Source organism: Natator depressus, chromosome 10, assembly GCF_965152275.1.
Source record: "Natator depressus isolate rNatDep1 chromosome 10, rNatDep2.hap1, whole genome shotgun sequence".
NCBI lineage: Eukaryota > Metazoa > Chordata > Testudines > Cheloniidae > Natator > Natator depressus.
In genome coordinates, this window is record NC_134243.1 from 66,494,854 (window position 1) to 66,518,730 (window position 23,877).

Below are 23,877 nucleotides of genomic sequence, written 5' to 3' on the forward strand. Positions count from 1 at the left end.
GAGTGTAGCGGGAGAGATAGATCTGACAAGGAGCTGGGGAGACCTGTGAGTGGCTGGCCAAAGAGACTTGGAAAAGAAACCACAACGGGTTTGGTGGGGAGACTGAGATTGGATAAGGAGTCTGGGGAGGGAGACCAGGACTGTGAGCCAGTGGGTGGGGAGGGGAGAGACAGATTGGACAAAGAGTTGGGAGGAAAAAACTGGGAACGGCTGGACAAGGAGACTTCAGCTGGGTGTGGGAAGGAGGAGAAACTAGGAATCAGACAGTGAGCCTGGAGGGGAAGAATAGAACTAGCTGGGTAAAGAGACTAGTACTGGGATGAGAAGCTAGAGGAGTGGAGACTGGGACTCGATCAGCGAGAGGACTTGGGACAAAGAGACAGGTGTGAGGAAGAGACTGGACTGGGTCAGGGACAGGTTGAAGAGGACGAGGCAGAAGGAGTCAAGCTTAGAGGAAATGGCCAGAAGAGGCTATGCCCACTAGAGCGCACTTCCCTCCAGAGCTTGGAATGGAAGATTCCTAAGTCTCACTATTCCTCTTCTGTCAGCAGATATCTGTGAAACCCTCTGGCAAAGTATCTTATCCCCCATGTTGTTCCACATGGAGCATGGTGGCCTATTACAGTTCTGCTATTAGTTACTCCTTTAAAGGCTGAAGTCTGTGCAATGCATCTAAAGATTCCACCCCTCTGATGACCCACATGGGTATCAATATGATGCCACATAATTAGGGCCCTGCCAAATTCACGGTCCACTTTGGTCAATTTCACGGAGATAGGATTTTTAAAATTGTAAATTTCATGATTTCAACTATTTAAAACTGAAATTTCATGATGTTGTAATTGTAGGGGTCCTGACCCATAAAGGAATTGGGGGAGGTCACAAGGTTATTGTAGGGAGGGTTGTGGTAGTGCTACCCTTACTTTTGTGTTGCTGCTGGCGGTGGAGCTGCCTTCAGAGCTGGGCAGCTGGAAAGCAGTGGCTGCTGGCTGGGAGCCCAGCTCTGAAGGCAGAGCTGCCATCAGGACTTGCGCAGAAGTAAGGCTGGCATGGTATGGTATTTCCACCCTTCTGCATTGCTGCCTGCAGAGCTGGGCCCTCACTCAGCAGCCGCTGCTCTCTGGACACCCAACTCTGAAGGTAGCAGCGCAGAAGTAACAGTGGCATGGTATTGCCACCCTACTTCTGTGCTGCTGCTGGCAGGGAGCTGCCTTCAGAGCTGGGCGCCTGGCCAACAGCTGCCACTCTCTGACTGCCCAGCTCTGAAAGCAGTGCAGAAGTAAGGGTGGCAATACCACAACCCCCCTAAAATAACCTTGTTACCCCCCCCCCCGCAACTCCTTTTTGGGTCAGGATCCCCAATTTGAGAGACACTGGTCTCCCCCAGTGAAATCTGTATAGTATAGGGTAAAAGCATACAAAAGACCAGATTTCACAGGGGGACACCAGACTTCACGGTCCATGACGTGTTTTTCATGGGGGGTTTTCATGGGCGTTTTTCATGGGTGTGGAATTTTTTTCAGTTTGCTTTTTTAAAAACCTAGGAAAACTGTGTTATAGGAGAATAATTACGTTGCAATTCAAGCACTCAAAAGTTAGGAAATGCCAGAATTATCAATTTCCTCCTAGGGAGTTCCTTCAGAGCAGGTTCGATTAGTGTGCAGCAAATAAGACCTGGAACAATGAGGAGTAAACAAAAGTGAGTGAGCACTGTCCATTGTGTGCACTGAATGAAGAAGGGATCTTGTGGAAAAAATAGCATATGATAATGTAATTAAACACAATATCATAATGCATAATCTTAAGGGGGACAAATTAAGGAAACATTAATTCTGGCATTTCCTAACTTTTGAGTTCTTGACTCATACAAAACAAATAATTGGTTTGGAAACATTGTGCCCCAGAATTCATTATGTATTTCACTTAGTAGCTCACAAAAAATGTTCAGTGCTATTTGACCAGCTCTCATTACGTAGTCTGTTATGCAGAGGAACTTTGTTTTTCTGTAAGTGGTTGCCTGAAGAAGAGTGTTTGTGTGTGTGTGTAAAACGCATTTTAGAATGTAAGGCTTGTTCACTGTGTGTAATGCATGAGCTGTTTTCTTCTCTTCTTTATTCCCACCCCAAATGGAGAATGAACCAGTAACTCTACAGAGTGAAATCCATCCAGTTTTTTCTAAACAGCCATACTTCTGTGAAGGAAGAACAGTCTATTACTTTCTCTTCATCGGAGTTTGTTTTGTTGGTTGGTTTGGAAGTACTCTGGGACTTACGAGACTTGCTTGCTTTCCTGATCTGTCTTGGCTTGTGTAGAAAAACTCTGGTTTATGGGCATTGGCTATCCCATTGTGTATTGTACATTTCATTTCCCTGAGATCCATTTGCCTGATGGGCTGCTAATTGTATGTTTTTATTCATAAAAATCAGTGAGAGAGTTTTGTTGATTTAAGTTACAGCCTGAGTCGTTCTGTTCCAAATTTTAACTGGAAAAAATTCTTACTCCTACGCTAAAATTCCCTATAAAAGAGGCTGATGATACTTCTGATAGATCTAAAACAAAGCTTGGTCTCAAACTCAACAGTGTCTGTCCTGTTTTTTAAATGTGTCTCTGTGTTGTATAGTACAGAAGCTTAGTATATAATAAGTATTTTCATTTGTAGTCTTAGGCAATGAGGTCAGTGCAAGCAGACCCCTGTGTCAATTAAATTCACCATGGGTGTGAGGATCTACCTATGCAGAGTTCATTGCAGGCTCAGAGCCTGAGCTCACTTGCCAAGCTAGTTACTTGCCACAGAATACCAGAAAGCAAGGATGCTATATAGACCCCCTGTTTTATGTTATTTGAGTATGATTTATGCTGTATATTCTGTTTGTAGATCAGCTTTTAATAATAATAATCAATAATCTCAATATAAAGGCTATATCACAGGATAATAATAATACAATTCATTTTCATTCAGATCAGTGGTCTTTATTCCTGTATCGTTCAGAATACTGCACTGCTGCCTGATTATCAAACAATTAAAAATAGCAATAAAAAAGAACACTGAATAATAACCTGTCTTTGAATTAAGAGCTACACCAAAAGTTGTCTGCCTATGCCGGATAGCTGATACATTGCTTGAACTGAAAATAAAGGGCCAAATCATGGCTGGTTCTTGTGAGTAGTCCCACATAAGTCAGTGGCACTACTCACGTAAGTAATCTGAGCAGGGTATGGTCTAGAAAGTAAGTCAAATGAAGGAAAGCAAACACTTCTATATTTGTCCAGCTTTCCTCTGTAAAGACATGTCATGTACTCGAGTGTAATCAGACACAATCAGAGCAGTGTAGAAGGCATCATGTAACTTGCTCTGCTAATGTAATGGCCTCACTGCATCTGCAAAGTAGAGTGTGATCCAAGCTAGGGCATCACTTAGAATACAGGGGTGAGAGCCAGGACTGATAACAAGTTGGATAGCGCCCAGCAACAGCTTCTATCAAGAGAAAGTTGTTAGGACAGTATTGGGGGCTGGTGTATTTTATTGCAATGGGAGCTGATTGGAAGCTCTTACACAACTATTAATTTAGGTTAGGGCAACTGGATTAAACCCTGCCACAAAGAGACCATTTTTCTTCTCATCTTGGGTTTTGATTTTGGTTAAGATAATGATGCTCCAACATGCCAAGGTCCCAAGTGGTGTTGGCCATGAATGCACAGCGATGTAATATTTCTGTTGGACTTCTTCTTCTGTTTATTATTATTATTATAGTAGCACCCAAAGGCCTCAGTCAGGCTCAGGCACCCTTAATGTGTTAGGCTCTGTACAAACACACAGGATGATGTGGCCCCTGCCTCAGTGAGCTTTCTATCTAATTTATGACAAGATGCAACATGAAAGTGAAATGATGACAATAACAGTAAAACGCGCACAGGAACGTGGGCTAGTGATGTGCACACTGGTCACTGGCTAGAACCTGACTATAAATTGCTTGTTGGTTGACATAACTGGCAGTGATACTGTGAAGTGGGTTATCTTTGCCTTCATACTGTAGTTACAGGGAATAATTGTGGGTGTAATTTTATAATAATAATTTTATAGCATAGGCGTATAATGTGATCTATAAAAAGCTATAAGCAAACAAAAAGCCCAAGATTTCCAGACAGCTACTAGAGGGGAAAAGCAGACTTGCGGTCTGTGCTGTTCAAATCATTTGACTCCAGAGATTGCACCTTCATAGCACCATAGATGTGGTGAAGTATTGGCATTCATAGGCAATTTGCGGTTTGGATGTGCATTGCAATAGGATACTTAATATTCATATTGCCGAGCTATTTAAATAAGATACACCCTAAACAATCAAGTTAGGATTTAGTAAAACAAACACTCGCAATGCTTTCATTTGTTAAATTTATCAGGTTCTGATAAGACAAAGATAGAAAAAATAAAACCTTCAGTATTTATTTCTCTCAGACTTGGATGCAGGAACTGGGATTCAAGACACCTGGGGTTTGTTCCCATCTCTGCCAGTGACTTGCAGCAAGTATCTTAACCTCTCTCTGCCTCAGTTTCCCCATCGGTGAAAAATGGGATTAATAGTTACCTAATTATTGCAAAATGCTATATAAATGTTAAAGATTATATATATGTGAAAGAGGAGAGATTGCAGAAGTAGTCTGTATTCTCCAATGCACAGTTGACAGCCAGTTCCAGTCTTGCGCATGATTCATGCCTTACTTGATGTGGAGTCATTGCCAGTGACATTAGAGCTTCCATTCATGAGCTCATAGGAGTTATGGAGTCTCATTTATCTAGTGTCCTTTATAGGAACAATATTTTTAATAATTTCAGCAACTATTCAACAGTCTAGTCACTGTCCAAAGGCAGCATGAGAATCATCTTGGTTTTTGCCTTAAACCAGTCATATGTGTTTGACTCAAAGGCTGTATCCTAACAAATACCCTAAAGCTACAATAACTTAAGCTTCTGCCGCAGGCTACGCAAATATAACAGCATTCCCAAATGTTGGTGCTATCCTGTGATTTATGTAATTTCACCCCATCCCCTACTCTAGGACATCTCTGGGGATTCTGCTTGGAGATCCGACATTAGCTTAGAAGAAGTGTCAGCAACTGGTATTTCATCGTCTTGAGTGGCACCAGTCTCAGCTGATTTTTTTCCTCTCTCTAATGATTCATTATCCTTTTTATTTTATAAAACTTGCCATAAATGTTTCAATGTTAAGGCCTGTCTGCACAGAAAGTTAGCGTGAAAAAGCTAGGTTGTGATTTTGAAGTCCAATAGCTACTCATGAACTCCGCGTGTGGGCACTTCCTTATTCTACGCTGAGAGAACCTTTTTGCAGTTTAGCTTTAGTACACGTTGAAATGAACTAGGCTAAATGGCACAAAGGCATTTTTAGTGTGGGAATATGAGTGTCCACATAGGGAGTTAGTGCCAAATAGCTGCTGTGCTTTAAATTTACAACACTAGCTTCCCCTGTAGACAAGCCTGTAGTGAGTTCACTTTTCCACTCACGATGTATTTAACTTTTAACTATGCTGGGCTGGACCAACTTAAATTGAGCAGCTTTACTGCATTGTGTCATGCCACCCTTTCTCTGCCCCAGTCTTCAAGTTTGTAATAAGAGTGTTTCATGCAACTCCCTTTGGAAAGCATTCCAGGAAAGCATGAATATTCTAGGAGCCTTTTGTAAGTCTGCTTTATAATTAGACAGGAGAGAGACTACATTGTTCCATCACATATATTGGGAAGCTGATGAAGATAAGGATGTATTTTAGGTTCTCACTTGTATTTGCATAACAGTCTCAGAGGGGACTCAGGAATGTGGCTCCCCCATTTTCAGTCCCAGGGGAATCTGGGTGTGATCTTACTGTCGCTGGGGCTCTCTCTGAAATCCAATGTCCAAACTCCCACAGGATCATCTTAAATTATCATCTAAAATTGAAGTGATCCAATATGCTGAAAAGTGAGTGCCAAATTTATTACGTGCATCTGAATGTTGTGTGTGTTTGAGATATTTGACAGAGGATCGTGACCAGTCCTTGAGCTACGACAGAAGGTGGAATATTACTCCAACACAGCAAGATGCAGGATAATGATGACTTTAAAAAAACAGGAGTCCATAAAATAAACAGTCTCAGGCAGGAGATACAAGATGCTAGTCATGTGTGCCTTGGTTTTTAATGGGAACGGTGGTGACCTAATGCCAGGCATTTCTTTCCAGCTTTCGTGCATGGTAGTGTTATGATTTTTGGCTCATTTGATTTTCAGCTGTAGAGAAAAGCTACTAATTAACCTTCAAAGATACAGAAATAGTATAAAAATGGTTTTGGAATCTCTAAGTACAGAACCTGGAGTAGCCACTTCCTCTTAAATTTTTATAGGCGGTTGTATGCTTTTAACAGTAGGAGTCCCATTGATTTAACGGGAACTGTGCCACTGAAAAACCACTGCACACCACTTTGGAAATACAAGGGCTTGTGTTCCAGTAAGCATGTGGAGTATGTACTTTACAGTGAGAACCAGAGACTTTTTAAATTGTTAGATTTGGGGCCAGATCCTGGCTCATGCTAAGTCCCCTTTGCACTGATATAAAGCTCCCCTAAAGGCAGGGGTAGCTAAGGATTCCCATGGCATGGGGAATTCTCGGTTGATGTAGAGCTACCTAGGCTAGCTCTTTCCATATCCGCTCATCCCCTCCATTATTAATGTTACTGTAGTGCCTAGGAGCCCTAGTCATAGACCCCGGACTCCATTGTGCTAAGTGCTGTATAAACCCAGAACACAAAAGATGGTCCTGTCCCCAGAGAGCTTACAATCCAAAAACTCACACTGCTATGCCTTGCCAGCACTATTGTCCATGATCATAATATGAATTGGGAAGCCACTTATAATGTGCCCATTTCCTGAGGGCCTTCTCTAACTAATTCATTTGTTGGCTGGATACAGGGCAACCACTGGTGTAGGAAGGCTTCCAACACCAGGAAAAGGAGCTCTGTTTGTGCATACAAGCATTACGCTTGGCCCAGTGATATCCAGGAGTAGCTCAGGCCCAGCAGAGAAGCAGCATCATGTTCTTTCCCTGCATTCGCCACAGAAACACTGATGGTCCTTGCTCATCCTGAAATTTGCCTCTGTTGCTGGTAAGAGTGAACATTTGCCTGAGTTTCTGAATGCCGTCTCAGCTCATCATTGCCTCTGGGAGTGTCCCATTTTCAAACTCCTCAGTTTTTCTTTGGCAGCTGGAAATATTGTTTTGAGCAGCAGTAGTGGCTGGGCTGGTCCAATACATTGTTGTGTATGCCCACTTTGTCTCCCACGAGGCAAGCAAAGTCCTGCTGTGGTGCCAGCCTTCCCAAGTAGCATGGTAGCGAACTGAGCACCCCCACCAGAACTTTGGGCCATACCAGGGAACATTGCAGCAAGTGTGGAATATGCCGGAGGTTCTGCTGAAGGAATGTGAAACGGGAGCTTTCAGGATTACTTGATTGAACTAGACTAGTGAAGTGGGGGAAGAATGGCAGAAGTCATAGGGTGGCTTCGCCTGGAGCACCCTCCTTCAGCAGGCCGCAGCATGACAAGCGTGCCTGTCTCAGTTTCCCCTTTCCACGGCCAGTGCAAAGGAACATTATTTCTTTGTGTCTGATACAAAGCCTGCCTCTGGGCATAATTTATTCACATGCACCAGTGCAATACTTCCCCCAAACCTTGTAGTAAAACCAACTTCCAGTAGCCACAGTAAAGAAACCTTTTTCCTGTTCCTCTCTCCACAGACATTACCAGCAAGAGTCAATAGCAGCACTTGTTCTCAGTTCCTTTGGCCCCTGATCCAGGGCACCACTCTCTAGGACTCCCTGACTGAGACTGACCAGTCTTCCCACTGCCCTTCACTCAAGGCTTCAGGCCTGCTCATCCTGCATGGTTCCACTCCCGCAAACCTCCCTGCCTGGGAGTCATACCCCTGTTCAGGGGATCCACCCTCCTGCAACAACCCTCTTGCTTCCAGAGTTGGCTTCTTGTGACCAAGCTGGATCTTCCCCTTTACCTTGGGGCCACTGCCCAAGCCGCCTCCTACTCAGGGGTCCCTAGCTTTGTCAGTTTTTACCAACAGCTTCCTCCAAGCTCCTCCAACTCAGTTACAGCTCTGCTTCCAAACTCAGCCTCTGCCAAGTAACTCCTGGCAGCTCTTCTTTGCTGCTTCTCTCTCCTTTGGGTCGCAAGCACCTCTCACCTGCCCCTTCCTGGTTCCCTCACGCTGTGATTTGCTAGGTCTCTGACTAAACAGGTATCCTCCTTTCTAGGGCCCCCAGACCCTCTTCTGAGCCCCAGTTGGGGTCAGCTGACCAGTCACAGGTGCACTGGCCTCTTCCCTCTTAGGGCCAGTGTCACCCTGTGATCGGCCCTTGACCCTCTTAAAAGACCAGAGTTATAGTCACCCCTAGCACACAACCCTACAAATTTGCCACTTTGAGGCACTTCACAGATTACGCCCAAAGTCTCACTGAAACCAGTGGCTCAGGGTGCTCAGTGCTTTCCAGGATCAAACCCTTCTTAGAGGCTGTGTGCCCTGACCAGGGTCTGTTTGGCTTACAAGGAGAGGTAGAGTCATCGATTAAGTGGGATCAGACAGGCCCCTGGAAACCTGTCTTGTTTCTAATGCTGGAGGGCTCTTATTATTGTTTGTTTATTATTTGTATCACCGTAATGCCTAGTCCCGAATTCAGCAGTTATTTCATTGTATTTAAAGGTATAGTCATTCATTACCTTTTGGCTATTGATTGCAATTCAGTTGATGAAAAACCAAGAAGCAAAGAGATATTAAGTGGCTGAGTAGTTAATGTGTTTTCCAGGGCTCCTTAGCTGTATTTTGGTTCTGACTGTAGTATTTTGCACGCTGATGGAATACTTATATATGAAATTAATAAGGATCACATTTCATTATGTCCAAAATAAATGGTTATATTTAAATAACCTTCCTAGAGATTGGAAATATAAAAACTGTAATGTAAGAAGGTGATTATTTCAGAAGAAAATAATTGCAGTGTTTGCTTGAAGTATCCTGAACATTTGGAAGCATTTTATACTTTATGCTAAGGAGAGGTAAACCCGAAACTGATAATTTAGCATCTACTGTAAAAAGGCCTCGTTTCACATGGAAAGAAAAAATTCTTCAATTATTTTAGGTAAAAATTATTACGCAAATATTCTCAAAATACTGTGTGAGTGTTTCTGAAGCAATGTACCACTGAACTTCAGTGAATAGGTTACCATTATTTTCTTGAACCCACTACAGTGAAATCCATCTCATCAAACACATAGCATAAGGGTAGACTTATCTACAGAATCGATTGAATATGAGACTTTACTGTTCCTCTGGGTATTTGGCAATACCAGGGCAGTTTGCTAGGAGAAATGTAAAATGTGTTTATCCTACATTATGTTCATGGTTTTGTGATAACTTTGCAGGATTTGTTCTTCTTTTGCGAAAGAAAAGTTATGTTTTTTTGGTCTCTCAAGGCACTGGGCTAGCAAACCTTATCAGATTTTCACCATTCCTTTAGCCTCAGCTACATTATTTTTAACTTTCTGAGGGCCTGACGCTGTTTATATTGAATCAAATGGCAAACTTCCTATTGAATTAAATGAAAGTAGGATTAATCTATCTTCCATCTCTCTCTACATTTTTTCATGGACTTCTGATGTAGAAACCTACTTCAATGCAACCTAATAGCACCTGGGTGTTATTGTAGGTAATTTAAAGGACAGATTAACCTGTATGGGATGTGCCTGCAGAGAATGTCTCTGGGTAGATATTGGCCAATGTGGTTGATCTGTGCAGAAATGGGTTTGCGGCTTTATGATGTTTGGGTTGGAACATGATGGATGTGGAAAGGGGCAAGGTCTAGGGGCTGTCAGGTCTCTGTGGCATCATCCCCCTCCCTTCCAGAACCTATGGGGGTTTAAAACTCAGGACAGTGTTGATCCCTTTTGCACACTGACTCTTCCTCCTTCTTTGGTGTGGCACATGATGGAGTGGAGAGGCCCAGTATCCAGAATCATTAGATCCCAGGGTCTGTTGGCTTCTCCATTGGTTTGCCATTGGACCTTGGGTAAATCACAGGTTTCCCATCTATAAAATGGAGGTAGTAATACCCACCCACCTTTGTAAAGCCCCCCCGAGATCTACAGATAAAAATAGTTATATATGTGTTAAGTGTGATTATTGTTAAGGGGTATTTCAGGCAAACAAAAGCTTTTTTCTGTTGGATTGTCCTGTTTGATGCTGGTTTGGTTTATAGTTTTAACTTGGGACTGTTCCTGGAAGGAATGATCTTATATTGTAAGTTACAAGCAGACCTTGTTATAATTTTCTCTTAACTGGTCTGTAATTGGTTAAGGGTTAGTGTTATGTAGATGATTTATTTCCTGTAAATCCTGCCACTTATTAAAGTTGTGACCTGCTCTAGGAAATGAGGTGTGGGCAAAATGAAACTGAACAGCTGGGGGTATGTAAGGTTTGCCAGGGGAAACACAACTTAGCAAATCCCTTAAGTCTGTCCAGTGATTAGGAAATAAAACTAGGACAACAAAGTATAAATATGTACTTAATGTACTACTGACATTTTAGTTGTTTTTGTTAATAGAAAATAATTTACCAATAGCAGGAAAGATTTACAAGTCCATATGTAGGTCTTAATAGCTGCATAGCTCAGCAAACAGACTTGGTGTATTATACTTAATAAAATAACACATTATTTTTAATAGAAAAATTGTGGAACCTGTTAAATATTTTCTGAGACACATTTGACAGTTTTCAGTCTAGTTATGTGATGTGATAATTCCCTGGTGCAAGATGATTTCTAAAACAGTTTCTTAATTTTCCTAGGGGAAGAAATTGTGATTGCTATACCTCATGGGAGCCGCAGTGTGAGACTTACACTGAAAGGACCAGCACACCTTGGTATGAACAGTTTTATATATTATTACTAGACAGAGAATAAAACCAGAAACTTTTATCTGAGTGCATCCAAACTTGAAGTGTTTTGGCAAGGTCAAAGCCTTGATTCCTCTTCCCCTTTTTAATTTTCAACCCAAATTGTTCATACAGAACATTAACATTACATTTGGCTTGTTTTCAAAGAAGTTGGTTTAAAAATCACAATGGTATGAATATATGTGTAGTTTTGGTTTCTTTATAATGCTGAACTATACAAGAATTCTTGTATAGAGTATCTAAAATAAAGTACACTGTTCACGAGACTTGGAAAAACTTCCATCAAAACTATGTTCAGTGCAGGACTGAATGGGATTTAGATCAACAACACTTATATACACCAGTAGTAGGCACTATTTACAGATCTTTGAGAGAGAGAGAGAGAGATGACTGGTAATCAGATTTAGAGCCCAAGTCACCAGTTCAAATCCAGAAAAGGCTGATAATGACCCAAAATAGGTTCCATGGCCTCTGTGAAATGAGTAACGTGATCTCAGACTAGTTCCCCATGGATATGTGTTACAAAACCTACCATTATTACAACTGGGATTAATAGGTAATACTCTTGGCAGTCTTAGCATAGAGGCCAAAGAATGACTGACCATGGAGTTTTGAGGGCTTGATCCTGCAAAAGGTGTTGAGCATTCTGCCCTTGATTCATCAAAGCACTTATGCACATGCTTAACTCTAAGTGTATGAGCAGTGTCACATCCCTAAATCTGCTGCTCAGTAAAATAAATAAATGAAAAAACAAAGTCTGAGCAAAGTTAAAGAATGCAAAGAAAACTAGTAAAGTAACTTACAAAAAGCCTATCCTGGAACAAAGTCAAAGGAGGCTCCATGTGGCTCCCGCACCGGGTTTAATCCTGGGAAATGGGGAACACTGGCCAAATAAGCACCCTCTCCCACAGCTGGACAGTGGGTGCCAGAGACTCCCAGGAGGAGAAGCTACCTAGTGTCTCCCTCACTTGCTACTGTGACTGTCCCTCTTTCACCACCGACCTCAACAGGTTTCCCAAACAGTTGATGCAGGTGTGTGGTACTTCCTCTCTAACTGATGTACAAAATCTTTGTGTGTTTCCCACCTTTCATCAAGAGTTTGGTGCCTTTGTGAAGCATTTATTTTTCAAATGTTTTCCGGGTGGCTTTTGGTTACATTTGTGGTTATTACTTAGAATTCATTTCTTTACAAATGAGCAGTTTTTCCATATCGAACTTATCATTTAAATGGAAAGTGTGAACATCCTCGCAGACAATGAAATAAACTTTTTAATCTGATATTTCAAACAATATTTTATTAGTGAAATTAAAATATTTTAGGGCTATTAGTCTGAATCATGATCATTAAAAGGACTTCCATTTCTGTGAGAAGTGTAAACAGTGAGAATTAAACATATTTTGCCTCCATGTATCATGTGTTTCTTCTAAGACAGTGGTTCCGCTGTTTGTGCAGGGAAAGCCCTGGCGGGCCGGGCCAGTTTGTTTACCTGCCACGTCCGCAGGTTTGGCCGATCGCGGCTCCTACTGGCCGCGGTTCGCTGCTCTAGGCTAATGGGAGCTGCTGGAAGCGGCGTGGGCTGAGGGACGTACTGGCCGCCGCTTCCAGCAGCTCCCATTGGCCTGGAGCAGTGAACCATGGCCAGTGGGAGCCGCAATCAGCCGAACCTGCGGACGTGGCAGGTAAACAAACCGGCCCGGCCCGCCAGGGGCTTTCCCTGCACAAGCAGCAGAACAAGTTTGGGAACCACTGGTCTAAGACAATGTCATCGTGGTTTTATTTAAAAGAACTTCAAATGATATTAGGTTTAAATTTTGCAGCTGAGAACATTAATGTAACCCCTGAGTGTAACTTCGAAAGGTTTCATGAATGTATAAAATAAGCTATTCTTCCTCCCATACTGTCTACAAAACAGAAACTTCTGTCAACATAAATGATATTGCTTTTTTAAAATGTTGCAAGAGCTATTTAATGCAGTGGTCATGATTAGTTCATAGCAGAACTATTGTTCTCTGATTTTGTTTTAGCCTGTTTTAATTGTTAGTACTTGTAGAAGGGAGCTGATTGTTGCCTCAGCTTCAATGAATCCAGTGGAGCCAATGTTCCCCAGCTACATTGCTATTTTTAGCACTCTAGCTCCAGTTGAGCTAGCCAGTGTCTGTCTACTCATGCTGAGAAGCACACTCCCAGCTGCAGTCTAGACATACCCTTGGGGTAGAAAGCTTAAGGGAGGCTCCTTTTTTAACTCTTACCCTCTCCCCAACCAATCCCTCTGCAAATCTGGGAGGAGTCAGACACATTTAAACCATTAGCTCACACTCCACATTCATTTCACTTATAATCTTAAATATGACAAAAGTGAAAAAAGTGAGTGCTGGGCAGAAACAACAATTTTTCTCACTCTGTGGTCAAATCTTTACAGTAGAGACACTTGGAAATATGCTACTGAACAATCTGCCTGACCCCCTCCTGTGACTGAAGTGTGTTGATGTCGTAAAGGTCACTTAATGACAGAGCCAAATGCTAGTCTGTTATTCTCATGCAACTCTATTGACTTCAATGGGAGTGTGTTCGCATACTTATGGGCAGAATTTTAGGAAGACTTTTTTAAAATACCAGACACTGTTCTGGTTATTTGAGGCTCTTTTGTCGGTTTGTTTTGGGGTAGATTCTCTCTCTCTCTCTCTCAGTTTTATTGCCACCCATGTCAGAGTGTCTGAGCGCCTTCTATGTAAAATCAATAGCAGTAGCCATGTTTCTAGTGGACTTCATAGAGTCTGGCATTTCTCCCTTTTAGGGAGTCAGAACTCTGTTTGGGGTACATTTTTGTGCAGAGAGGGGAGAGGAAAAGAATTGTGAGAGGTTTGGGAATAAAAGGGGGTTTTGAATTGTGATTGCCACTTATGCTGGAAAGACTTTCTCAAAGAAGAAGGTGTTGCAGCATTTCATAAAGATGATCAGACTTTGGATTTGCCTGATCTCCTCTAGAAGATAGTTCCACAGCTGGGTCTCCTTGACAGAGAATGCTATGCCCCAGCTTTCACATGTTTCATCCTGGTCTCTGTGATCTGCATTGTCCCAGAATAGCACAGCTGTCATGGTGATTCATAGACTAAAATTTGGTCTTTCATGTAGCAGGTAGCAAATTCCAAACAAAAAAGTGCTCCACAAAATTAGTTTTTTGTCGGTATCCAAGCATGCTGGAAAGAGTCCACTTTTTTTGTTTATTTTGTGAATAGTTTAAGATGTATGACATATTATGAAGCAATCAGGAGGGGACTCCACACTAGTCTCTTTACTAACACATAAAGAAAAGGAGTACTTGTGGCACCTTAGAGACTAACCAATTTATTTGAGCATAAGCTTTCGTGAGCTACAACTCACTTCATTGGATGCAACACATAAGAAACCCTAGTCCCTGTTCCCGGGAGCTTACAGTTCTCATAGCCTCACTTTTTAATGCCCGCGTTTTGTGAATAATGCAACAGGCAACAGCATTGTCACTTTGCACCTAATTGGTTTATGAAATAACATTTTTTGTTTTGTTTTGGAATAAATTATGGGTTTTCTAATAGTTGTTTAAAGAGCTTTAGAATCAAAAGAAAGACAGAGAGTCCTCTGAAAATAATCCTCCTGCAGAAAAAACAGGAAAACCAGAAGCTAATATTTTTACAAGTGGCTAATGCTAGATAACTGAGTTCATGAACTTTGGGAGAGTGAGCTTAACTAGAAGAAACTGAAAGATGCTGTATCTTTTCCCCCTTATGTGGATTTCTACTTTAGATTATGCTACTTGCATTAGTTGAGCTATTAAGTATTTAGCCATACATACAAATACTTGTTTTTGTTCTTGGCTAGTATTAAAAGAAGTAGTATGCAGTTTATAATTGGAAAAGAATAGCTGCTTTTAATCCAGGGTCCCATTTCCCCCTATGTGAGAATAATCTATGCAGAGGAGAGGAAACTCCATTAATTTAACATGTAGAATTTCCTGCGCATCCTTACGTTGGGCATGGAATAGCCATCACTTATGGATTTCCCCCTATTTAACCAACATATTCTCCTAATATCTACGCAGAAGATGGGAGATCTACACAGGGCTTCCTTGTGAACGTCCCAAGCCACTGCAGAGCTGCTGAGCAGTACTGTCTCCTGTGCTGCTGAGCCCTAAGGGCTGTAGCCTGCCTCTGAAAGCACAGGGAGCCATTTTTCCAGGGGATCCCACAACCACAGCTAGCCCCACAAATTCCCCTCTGGAAAGAGAGGTTCCACAGTGTGAAGGGGGAAACAGTACAAGATAGTACAGCCCTGGGTCCTCAGCATACTTGATAAAACCCTTAAGGCACCAAAACAGGTTAACTCAGCCTTAGCCTGTATAAACTTGGTCTGCTTTCCTCAGGGGTTTGTCAAGGAGAGAATCTGTAGGAGCCCAGCTGGGTTTCCTACCCCATCTGACTCTCTGAAGTTGGAACTCTCCGCTCCCCACCCTGAAAGGCTTCCATGGGTCAGGGCTGAGGAGCATGCTTTGGAGGTATAGCTTCCCACTTCTGCAGGAGCACAGGGCTCAGAGTTCTTCTGAGTTTTGGGTGAGTGTTTGGTGAACTCTTTTCCTACCATTCCCTGTGGACTCCTTTCTCAGCTAGCAGTTACTTACTGCATTGAAATCAGTGGGAGCACTTGGGCAGGTAATTGTTCCCCAATAGGAATAGGGGGTTCACAATCGAAGTCTATGTGGGTAGTAACTTTATAGACATACACAGAGCTCTCTAGATGTGAGTGGTAAATGTAGGGCTATTCTAAATATTTGTTTTTCAGAGAGCCATTTGCTGAAGCCCCTGGAAGGTTATTTGTAGATATTTCTAGATGCCTAGATGGTAGCCTGAAAAAAAAATCCTCAGTGTTTTACCTAAGTGTTTTCAGAAGTAATGTTATAATGTTACATGTCAGTTGTTTGATTTTATTCTGTATGGGACGCTTAAGATGACAGGCAGTGGCTTAGGCTGAGTGAGAATATATTGCAGCAAAGGTTATCTATTGTGCTGTGGAACACTTCTTCATCTCACTGGGTGACACATTTCCTTGGAAAATCTGAGTAGCTAGTTCTAAGTTCAGCAGAGACCTGCCCCTGAAATACAGATTGTCTCTGCACAGCTGTATCTTACAAATTGTTAAACATATTGAATTCCTCTCTGGTGTAGCTCTGTAGACTTTAATTACATTTGCTGGCATTGCACCAAGGATGAATTTGACCCACTGTATTTTCAGATTGTCAGTTCCTAGCCAGTATTCTCCGTTCGACCTTTTTTGTAAATTGTGTTTAATTACTTTATTAAGAAAAGCTTAAAGACTGGAAACGTTAACATACTGATTTGGCTCAGCTCCCTGGATGGATTAACCTTCAGGTGTCTCACACCTTTCTCTGATACTCGGGTGTCTTTTTTCATGCTCTTCTAAGGCCTGATTCTGAGAGGTGCTAAACACCTGCAGTTCCCATTGACTAGATCAAGAGTTGCAAGTGCTCAGCAATTTCCCTTAATGAATTTCTCTAGTGTAGCCATGTACTCAGTTCCTGAAAAATAAAAAAGTCACTGCTACCCATAAATAGGTTTTTGTCTTTTTCTTAGCAGAAGTGAACCTCAAAATGTACCAGTATCTCTGAAGCCTGTGGCAAACAGTCTTTTCCTGAAATTATAGGAAAAATACTCAAATAAAAATAATAGCAGGGAAAAGACATGAGAGAGAAACTAAAATAAGAGTTAAAGTATTATAAAAAATTTGTTGATCTCTCTGTGGTTATTTTTTATCTGTTCCTGATTGCAATTGCTTAGAAAATGGGGCATTTTAATTTCTGATCACTTTTTTGATGGTTCTCAAAATAATTATATTCAACTTCATGCTACATTTCTAACCCATGACCATGCTGGAATTGTTTATTGGAGGAGTTTCTTTTACTGAAATTTCTGTCAAAGCATGTACAGGATCCCCTCACTGTTCTATCCATTAGAAGAGTAGAAGACAATCTTTAGAACGCATTTGGTGGGCACTGGTTAGATTAATACAGATTTTATACAGTTTTTACAGTTTTACACCTGTAGTTGTTCAAGGATATGACTGCTTCTTCTAAAGTGACAACTGTATGTCTCCTTTTTTGGTTAGGGACACAAGAAGCTACTTTTGAGTCTAAAAAGAGATTAGAAAATGAGAGAGGCTGCTTCAGGAATGCATCTCTTACGTGAAAAGGAGTGTCCAATAGCCATTTTCCTTACTTTTATTTATGATCTAGGTAATTCTCTAGTGTTAACAGTCCAAGAGCATCACTGCCACAGAAATTAAGTTGAAATTTACAGCTAGCCTATTAGTCAACTCCTAGCTTGGTTTTAGAAGTTTGGCTTCTGCAGGAAATTCCCCTGAGACAATTCTGGTCACATGATCAGGGTAAGTATGAGCAAAATAGTAACTCTTTAAATAATTTGAGTATAATAAGTACAATAACAAAAAGTTTTATTGTATGATACAGTACAGAATTTATTGCACCAAATGACAACACTTTTCTGCCTTGTGCCTAGATAGCCATCAAAATTCCACAACCTGTAAAATGCCAGTATTTTAGACAAACCTTTTAAAATTTAATTTAATATAACCCTGTATTTTAAGGCAATTTTAGCATAATTTCAGCTTTCCTTGCTCCTGTACAGTCTCTGAGAGTAATTTAACACCCTTGGATCTTATTTCAGTAATGGGATTAGGAATTAAGGGTCTGTTCCTGCTCTTTTTGAAGTAAATGGCAAAACTCAAACCACTTCAATGGGAGCAGGATCAGACCCTGTCTATATCCATATTGAAGAAAACTTTAACCAAAATGCTTGGATCTGGTAATATTTTAAAGTGCCTTAACAAGCTACCTTTAATCCCTCTTGAAAATAGGTATGTATTTTGTAAAGTATCCTTTTTATTATTCATCCCTTTTTTTTTTTTTTCCATTTCTGTGTGACTTATGGGAATTTGTGTGAATCAGTCATGCTATAGGCTCTGATTTAAAAAAAATCTCCTTACACGGTTCTGTCTATGTACTTCATTCCTAACCTAGACACCACTGCATTCCCAGGTCATTCTAAAACAGAATCTAAAAATGGCTATGAATCAAAGGGATTTTTTTAACTAGTAAATTAAGAAATAGGTTAATTTCTCTACACTTATTTCATTTTGGGATTTATTCAGGATTTTAATCCAAGGCTCCAGATTGGGAAGAGATAGTGTATTTACTGTGGCATATAAACTACATTTCTTCGTGAAGGGTATAGGCTCTTGTCACCAAGAGGCCTTTTAAAAATATTATTTTAAAGAGTTAATTTTTATCATATAAAACATATCTGCTAACCCCCAAAGTAAACATAGATTTTAACATCTATTTCAAAGTAAGTCTTGAAGCTCTGTTTGCATGTCCACCAAGTCTCCAAAAGGGCAGATTCTATTATCTCATTAAGGCTTAGAATGGCTCAAAAAGCTATTTAAATGATGTCAATTCTTTTTAAAGAAATCTAACTAATTAATTATATCCCTTAAAGCAAATATTTTTATTTTTACTGTCTAGATGTAGTGAGCCAAATTATTCCCTGTTCTAACTCCACTGCTTTCAGTGGACCAGTGGTCCAGATTTCTCAGTTGACTCTTGCAAATGCTCTTCTTCCTGGATATTTTGTAAGACTCTATCTTGGGCGTGTAGTAGCACCTTCACCAGGCATTATGAATCCATACAGTGTCGGAGATTATGAAGACAGGTCCTCAACTACACTGACCCATAGTCCCTTTGCTGCTGATACTCTTAATTGTTCAGTGGGCTGATAAACCAACTCATGAGTGCTGAGGAGTGAATTATACAAATTCAGTTACTAATCGTTAAACAATTGCCTTTTCTTTTCCCTTAAACATTCATTGTCCGCCAATTTGCCCTTTCCTATGACTACTTCTTTTCCTCTGTCATAACTGGACTGAAAGGACGCTTTTGACAGGACCCTTCTAGCCTGGTTAAGGGCCTACTTTCACTAGTAAACTTAGGTCACTAAAGAAAGGAAATAGGCACTCCATCAAATGTACAAATATGTGACAAAAATGTGGTTTACAAACATCAATTGTCCTTTGCATATTTCTTGAAAAAAACACAAATTTCTATGTTGCAAAATAATTGCTTTATCCTTTAAGATGTTCGGAGTGGGGGAGAGAAGTTGGCACTTTGGACAGAAAAAATTGAGAGGTGATTAATCCAAAGTCATTTTAAAGAAGATAGTAGGGAGAAATGACTGAGATCCCTTAATTCCTCCAGTCTGATCTCTTGGGGCTTGTCTACACACACAGTTTGTATTGCTTTAACTGTAATGCTATATATAAGGTAGTACAACTTCCCCTCATATGGACATAAAGGTAACCTCATAAAGGTTCTTATACTGGTATACTGGTATAGCTATTCCAGTATGGGAAGAGGAATAAACTTTACTGGTATAAGGCACCTTAAACTAGTATAACTGCATCGATGATAGGGGTTGTTCTGGTATAACTATTTCATTATAAATCACTCCCATAACTGACATAGTTATGCAATACAAAATCTGTGCGTAGACCATGTCTTACTCTGAAACACCCCTTCAATAAGAGCATAGCCAACCCCTGATTCCAACGCATGCATTCAATATTACCTTTCAGCACTGGCACGTACCATGTTATGGGGTGCCCTGAAGTTTTCCTTCCTTAATATCTTCTTCATCCAGTTTCAGACAACATAGGACAGTCGATATGTGGGAGTTTTTTCTGTATTTTGGAAATTGTAGCTTACTGGCTTACTCTGTTTCTAAAGAATGCAAAATAGCAGTGGAAAGGTTTTCATCATCACCTGTTCCAAGAATATGACATCCCTACTCGCCTAACTCTTTGTTAACATAGTAAATATTCAGAATTATGTTATGGCTTTCAGATGCTTAGAAGGGTAAAGATATTGAGGTGGTTGTCCATTGATAGTGGAAACTTCAAGATGTAAATGTTTGTATCAACACCTGCAGTTTGTCATACTGAATCTATTGCTTAATACATAATATTGAGGCAATTGATTTGTGTTCAATGGTATTAACAGTACTTTTCTTTATATCCCATGTAAAAGAATGGCATGATCAGGCAGATAATTATTGTGTCCAAAGAATGCTGAGCGAACTACTTCATGAATGTATATATCATCCTACAACACAAAAGCTGAAGTGTTCTCTGCTCATGCAGTTTTCCTATGCACACACCTGCTACTTCTTGCAAGTCATGATTTGTTCAAATTGCTTTCTGACTTACTTGAAAATAAAAAATATACTCTGTTTGACCTAATCAATTATATGTTTTATTTGTTAGTTATTGAGTCAAAGACACTGCAGGGAGACCAGGGAGAACACAGCTTTACTGTCCCTGGAATATTTATCGTAGAAAACACAACTGTTGAATTTCAGAAGAGTTTGGATAGAGAAACTATAAAGATTCAAGGACCTCTGGGAGCAGATTTCATTATCAAGGTAGGATATGTGTTTAGGCATGCTGTAAGCTGTGTCTGCCAATATATTTGAAGTATATTGGGATGTAAAGCAAAGGCGAGTGAAGATGTTATACTTAAGAGTATGCAACTGTGCTATAGTTCCAAGGCAATTTGTATATTCCCTTGTTCTTTATATGTTTGTTCTAATGGACCACTGCATATAGCACTGAACTATGGCCTTGATACGTCAGTCAGATCCGCATTGGCACACTCCTGTATGTATTTCCATTGACTTCAGTGGAGGTCTGCATAAGTGCAGCAGTCTGTGTGTACAAACCTGATTGATTGCAGAGTCAGAACCTTATCAGCTTTGAATAAGCCACTGAGAATGGTGAAGGATTTTACACACAGTTTTCACACAAGGAAAGATGCAACTAATTTCTTCCAGTCATTATGGGAACCTTGTCCATTCCTAAGGATCTCCACCATTATTTACAATGGCACAAGATGCTGTAAACACTTTTTCTGGCATTCACTCTGGTGGTGAATTTAGTGCTCTATCTTAAAAGTAGATATATGTATATTAAAAGGGGGGATTGAATGGTGCATACAGATATCAGAAAGGCAAGACTGAGATGAACTGGAAGAGGCAGGTTAGTTGGGTCTAATCTTTTTAGCTTTCTAGGGCCTGCTTATCTCACAAGGGAAGGGAAGAGAAGGGAGGTATCAGGGAGCACACATATTAGTTTTTGTTTTAAATTTAAAAGTTTGAATAAACTTAAATTCTCAAAGTGAAATTCACTTGAAACTAGTGAATTTCACATGATTTCATTTCAAAGCCATGTTATAGCCCTGATATGAGATAATTCAAGTTAATAAAGAAACAGCAGGATTGGTGGATTTCCCCTCCCCCAAAATAATATGAAACAATCCTAGCTTCATTCTCTTAAGAGACTGAATTTTGTGTCTGAAGATTCCCAGAATCATCAGATTTACAAATTCAGGTCGGTGCAAATCAGGAGATTAAAGACTACATTTTTAGGAGTGTGGGCGAGGTTTTTCCTACAGGAATTAAATGTAAAGAACATTCTATGTGCCTTTGTGCACTGGGTGAAAGCATGCCTTCTAATGAATATTGGGTCAAGCAGGGGACTATGAAGATGGTGATAAATGTATGTGCATATTTGCACATGCATTATTTGTACATTCCTATTTGGTATGCTCAAACATACGGGCTTGTATTTTTATGGACTCTGATTTTAATTGCCCGTTTTGAAAATGGAAGTTATTAGCATTTCTAAACATTTCCTCTCTGTAGTGGTTTGAGCTCTATGCTTGTCTAGGTTCAATTAATTGCAAGGTAAATAATCCTAATTATTAATAGGATGCAGTGGTGTTGTAGCCATGTTTATCCCAGGATATTAGAGAGACAAGGTGGGTGAAGTAAATAAAAGATATTGCCTCACTCACCTTGTCTCCCTAATTATTAAAACATTCCAAATTTAAGATACACTGAAAAATGTTTGTTCTTTTTTCTGAATTGTTTTCTTTCACTGCACCCTCAAATAATTTCTGTATAAGTTGCCATTGGCTGATTGGTTCCTGGAAATTTTCTCTCCCATTTTGGGTAATATATATAAGGAATGAAATGCCTTTCTGAGTTTAAAATAATGTTTTCTTTGAAGACGATGCCAAAAGTTCTAGGTGCATAACACGTAACTCCCAGGAGGGAAGGAAAATTACTAAGGTTTAATACAGTTCATTTATGGCTTCCAATTATTTTTATTGTTATTACTATGATTTTTTTTTAATCACAATGGCATATGCACCTCTGAAAAACCAAACAGTGTTTACATTAAACTATCCACCAACATAAAAATTAAGATTTTCCCCAGGAACCATCATCCATAATCAAACAAATGTCTAATATGAAAGATGTGCCTTCTCCCATGCTCTGAAGATTTTTAAACTCTGTCTTTGTTGGATCATGCAAGGGAAGCCCGTTCTACAGTCAGGGTCCCTGCACTGAAATTTCCCAGCCTCCGTCCTTGACAGCAGAAAGAAATTATGATTTATTTTTTTTAAAGCTGCTTTTCAAATAAGAGTGTTGCTCAAATGGGGATAGATAATTTAGCTCTCACTGTTGGTGACAAAGCCTGACTCCTGTTAGCTTGACACTTTCATTTCTTTGTGAAGATCCTGTAGGTATTATTCCTGTGTGGATATGGGCCCAGATAGGACTCAGCATTCTGATCTTTCTAATGCAGCCCTAGAAAAGCATTTAGTAGCTAAGGCGAATGACTGGAGCCTGTCATGTTTTAATTTATAAATAATGTCTTACATTTATAGGGCACACTTCATCCCCAAGATACCAAAGTACAGTACAAATTATATATAGATGTTCTTTTACCTACTTTAGGGTAGAAAGTAGAAGCTGTTTTACAGCATGCAGCAAACACAACAATAGAGTTTAGGAAGCAAAGGGAAGGAGAAATTCTGTCTAATTAAAGCTGCGGAAGTAATTTAGATGGGCAGAATATAACGAGCCAAACTGAAATTTGGCCAGACTCTGGGGCTAACAGCCTTACTGTAGCGTAAAGCATCATGGGATCATTAATGACCCAAGCAACCAGGATCTCTGTTCTGAATGTAATCCAACAGATGGTGTTGCAATGCTCCCTGGCAAAACGATGTAGCATTGGTTCAGTATTAAATCAAAGGGACGATTGCCACTTCCTGAAGCAACAGCCTCACTTTCGGCAGCACCCCAGGTTTCCCTTCGGGTATCTTTACATTGCAATAAAAACCCCAGCACCAATTCTCAGAGCGTGGGTCAGCTGATTTGAGCTTGCAGAGCGTGGGCTAAAAATTGCAGTGTAGATGTGTGGGCTCCCACCTTGTGCAGTTTTATAGCCCCACAGCCTGAGCCCCGCAAGCCCGTCAGCTGACGCAGGACAGCCACAGCCATGCCGTGGGTCTTTTATCAAGCATAGATGTACCCTTTGGAGTTGCCCATCCAAGTACTGATTATACCAGGTTATTAGTTATTGATCTGCCCAGGTCACAGACTGACTCTGTGCAGCTATTAAAAGTGCGCAAAAATATCAATAATTTGCCTGTACCCAAAGGAAGGTACTCATAGTTTTTTTCCATTGAAAATGACAAATGATCTTACAAGGTAGTATCTTTTATGGGACCAACTTCTGTTCATGAAAGAGACAGGGTTTCAAGCGCCACAGAACTCTTCTTCAGGTCTCTCTCTCGTATCCTGGGACCAATACAGCTACAGCAACACTGGAGCCAAATGATCCTATGTCATAACTCCACTTCGATGCAGGCCATTGGTTTTGCATGTTGTAGAAATACACTAATGCACAATA

General features: G+C 40.5%; 1 protein-coding gene across 7 annotated transcripts in view; it reads left to right on the forward strand.

Annotated features, from left to right (window-relative positions):
- The window catches only part of ADAMTSL3 (ADAMTS like 3), a 278,466-nt gene that overhangs the window by 174,695 nt on the left and 79,894 nt on the right, over positions 1-23,877 (forward strand). For all 7 annotated transcript variants that reach the window (XM_074966431.1, XM_074966430.1, XM_074966433.1 and 4 more), the window contains exons 8-9: positions 10,890-10,964; positions 20,380-20,537. In XM_074966431.1, the coding sequence (XP_074822532.1) occupies positions 10,890-10,964; positions 20,380-20,537 (233 nt within the window). The remainder of the gene's footprint in view (positions 1-10,889; positions 10,965-20,379; positions 20,538-23,877) is intronic.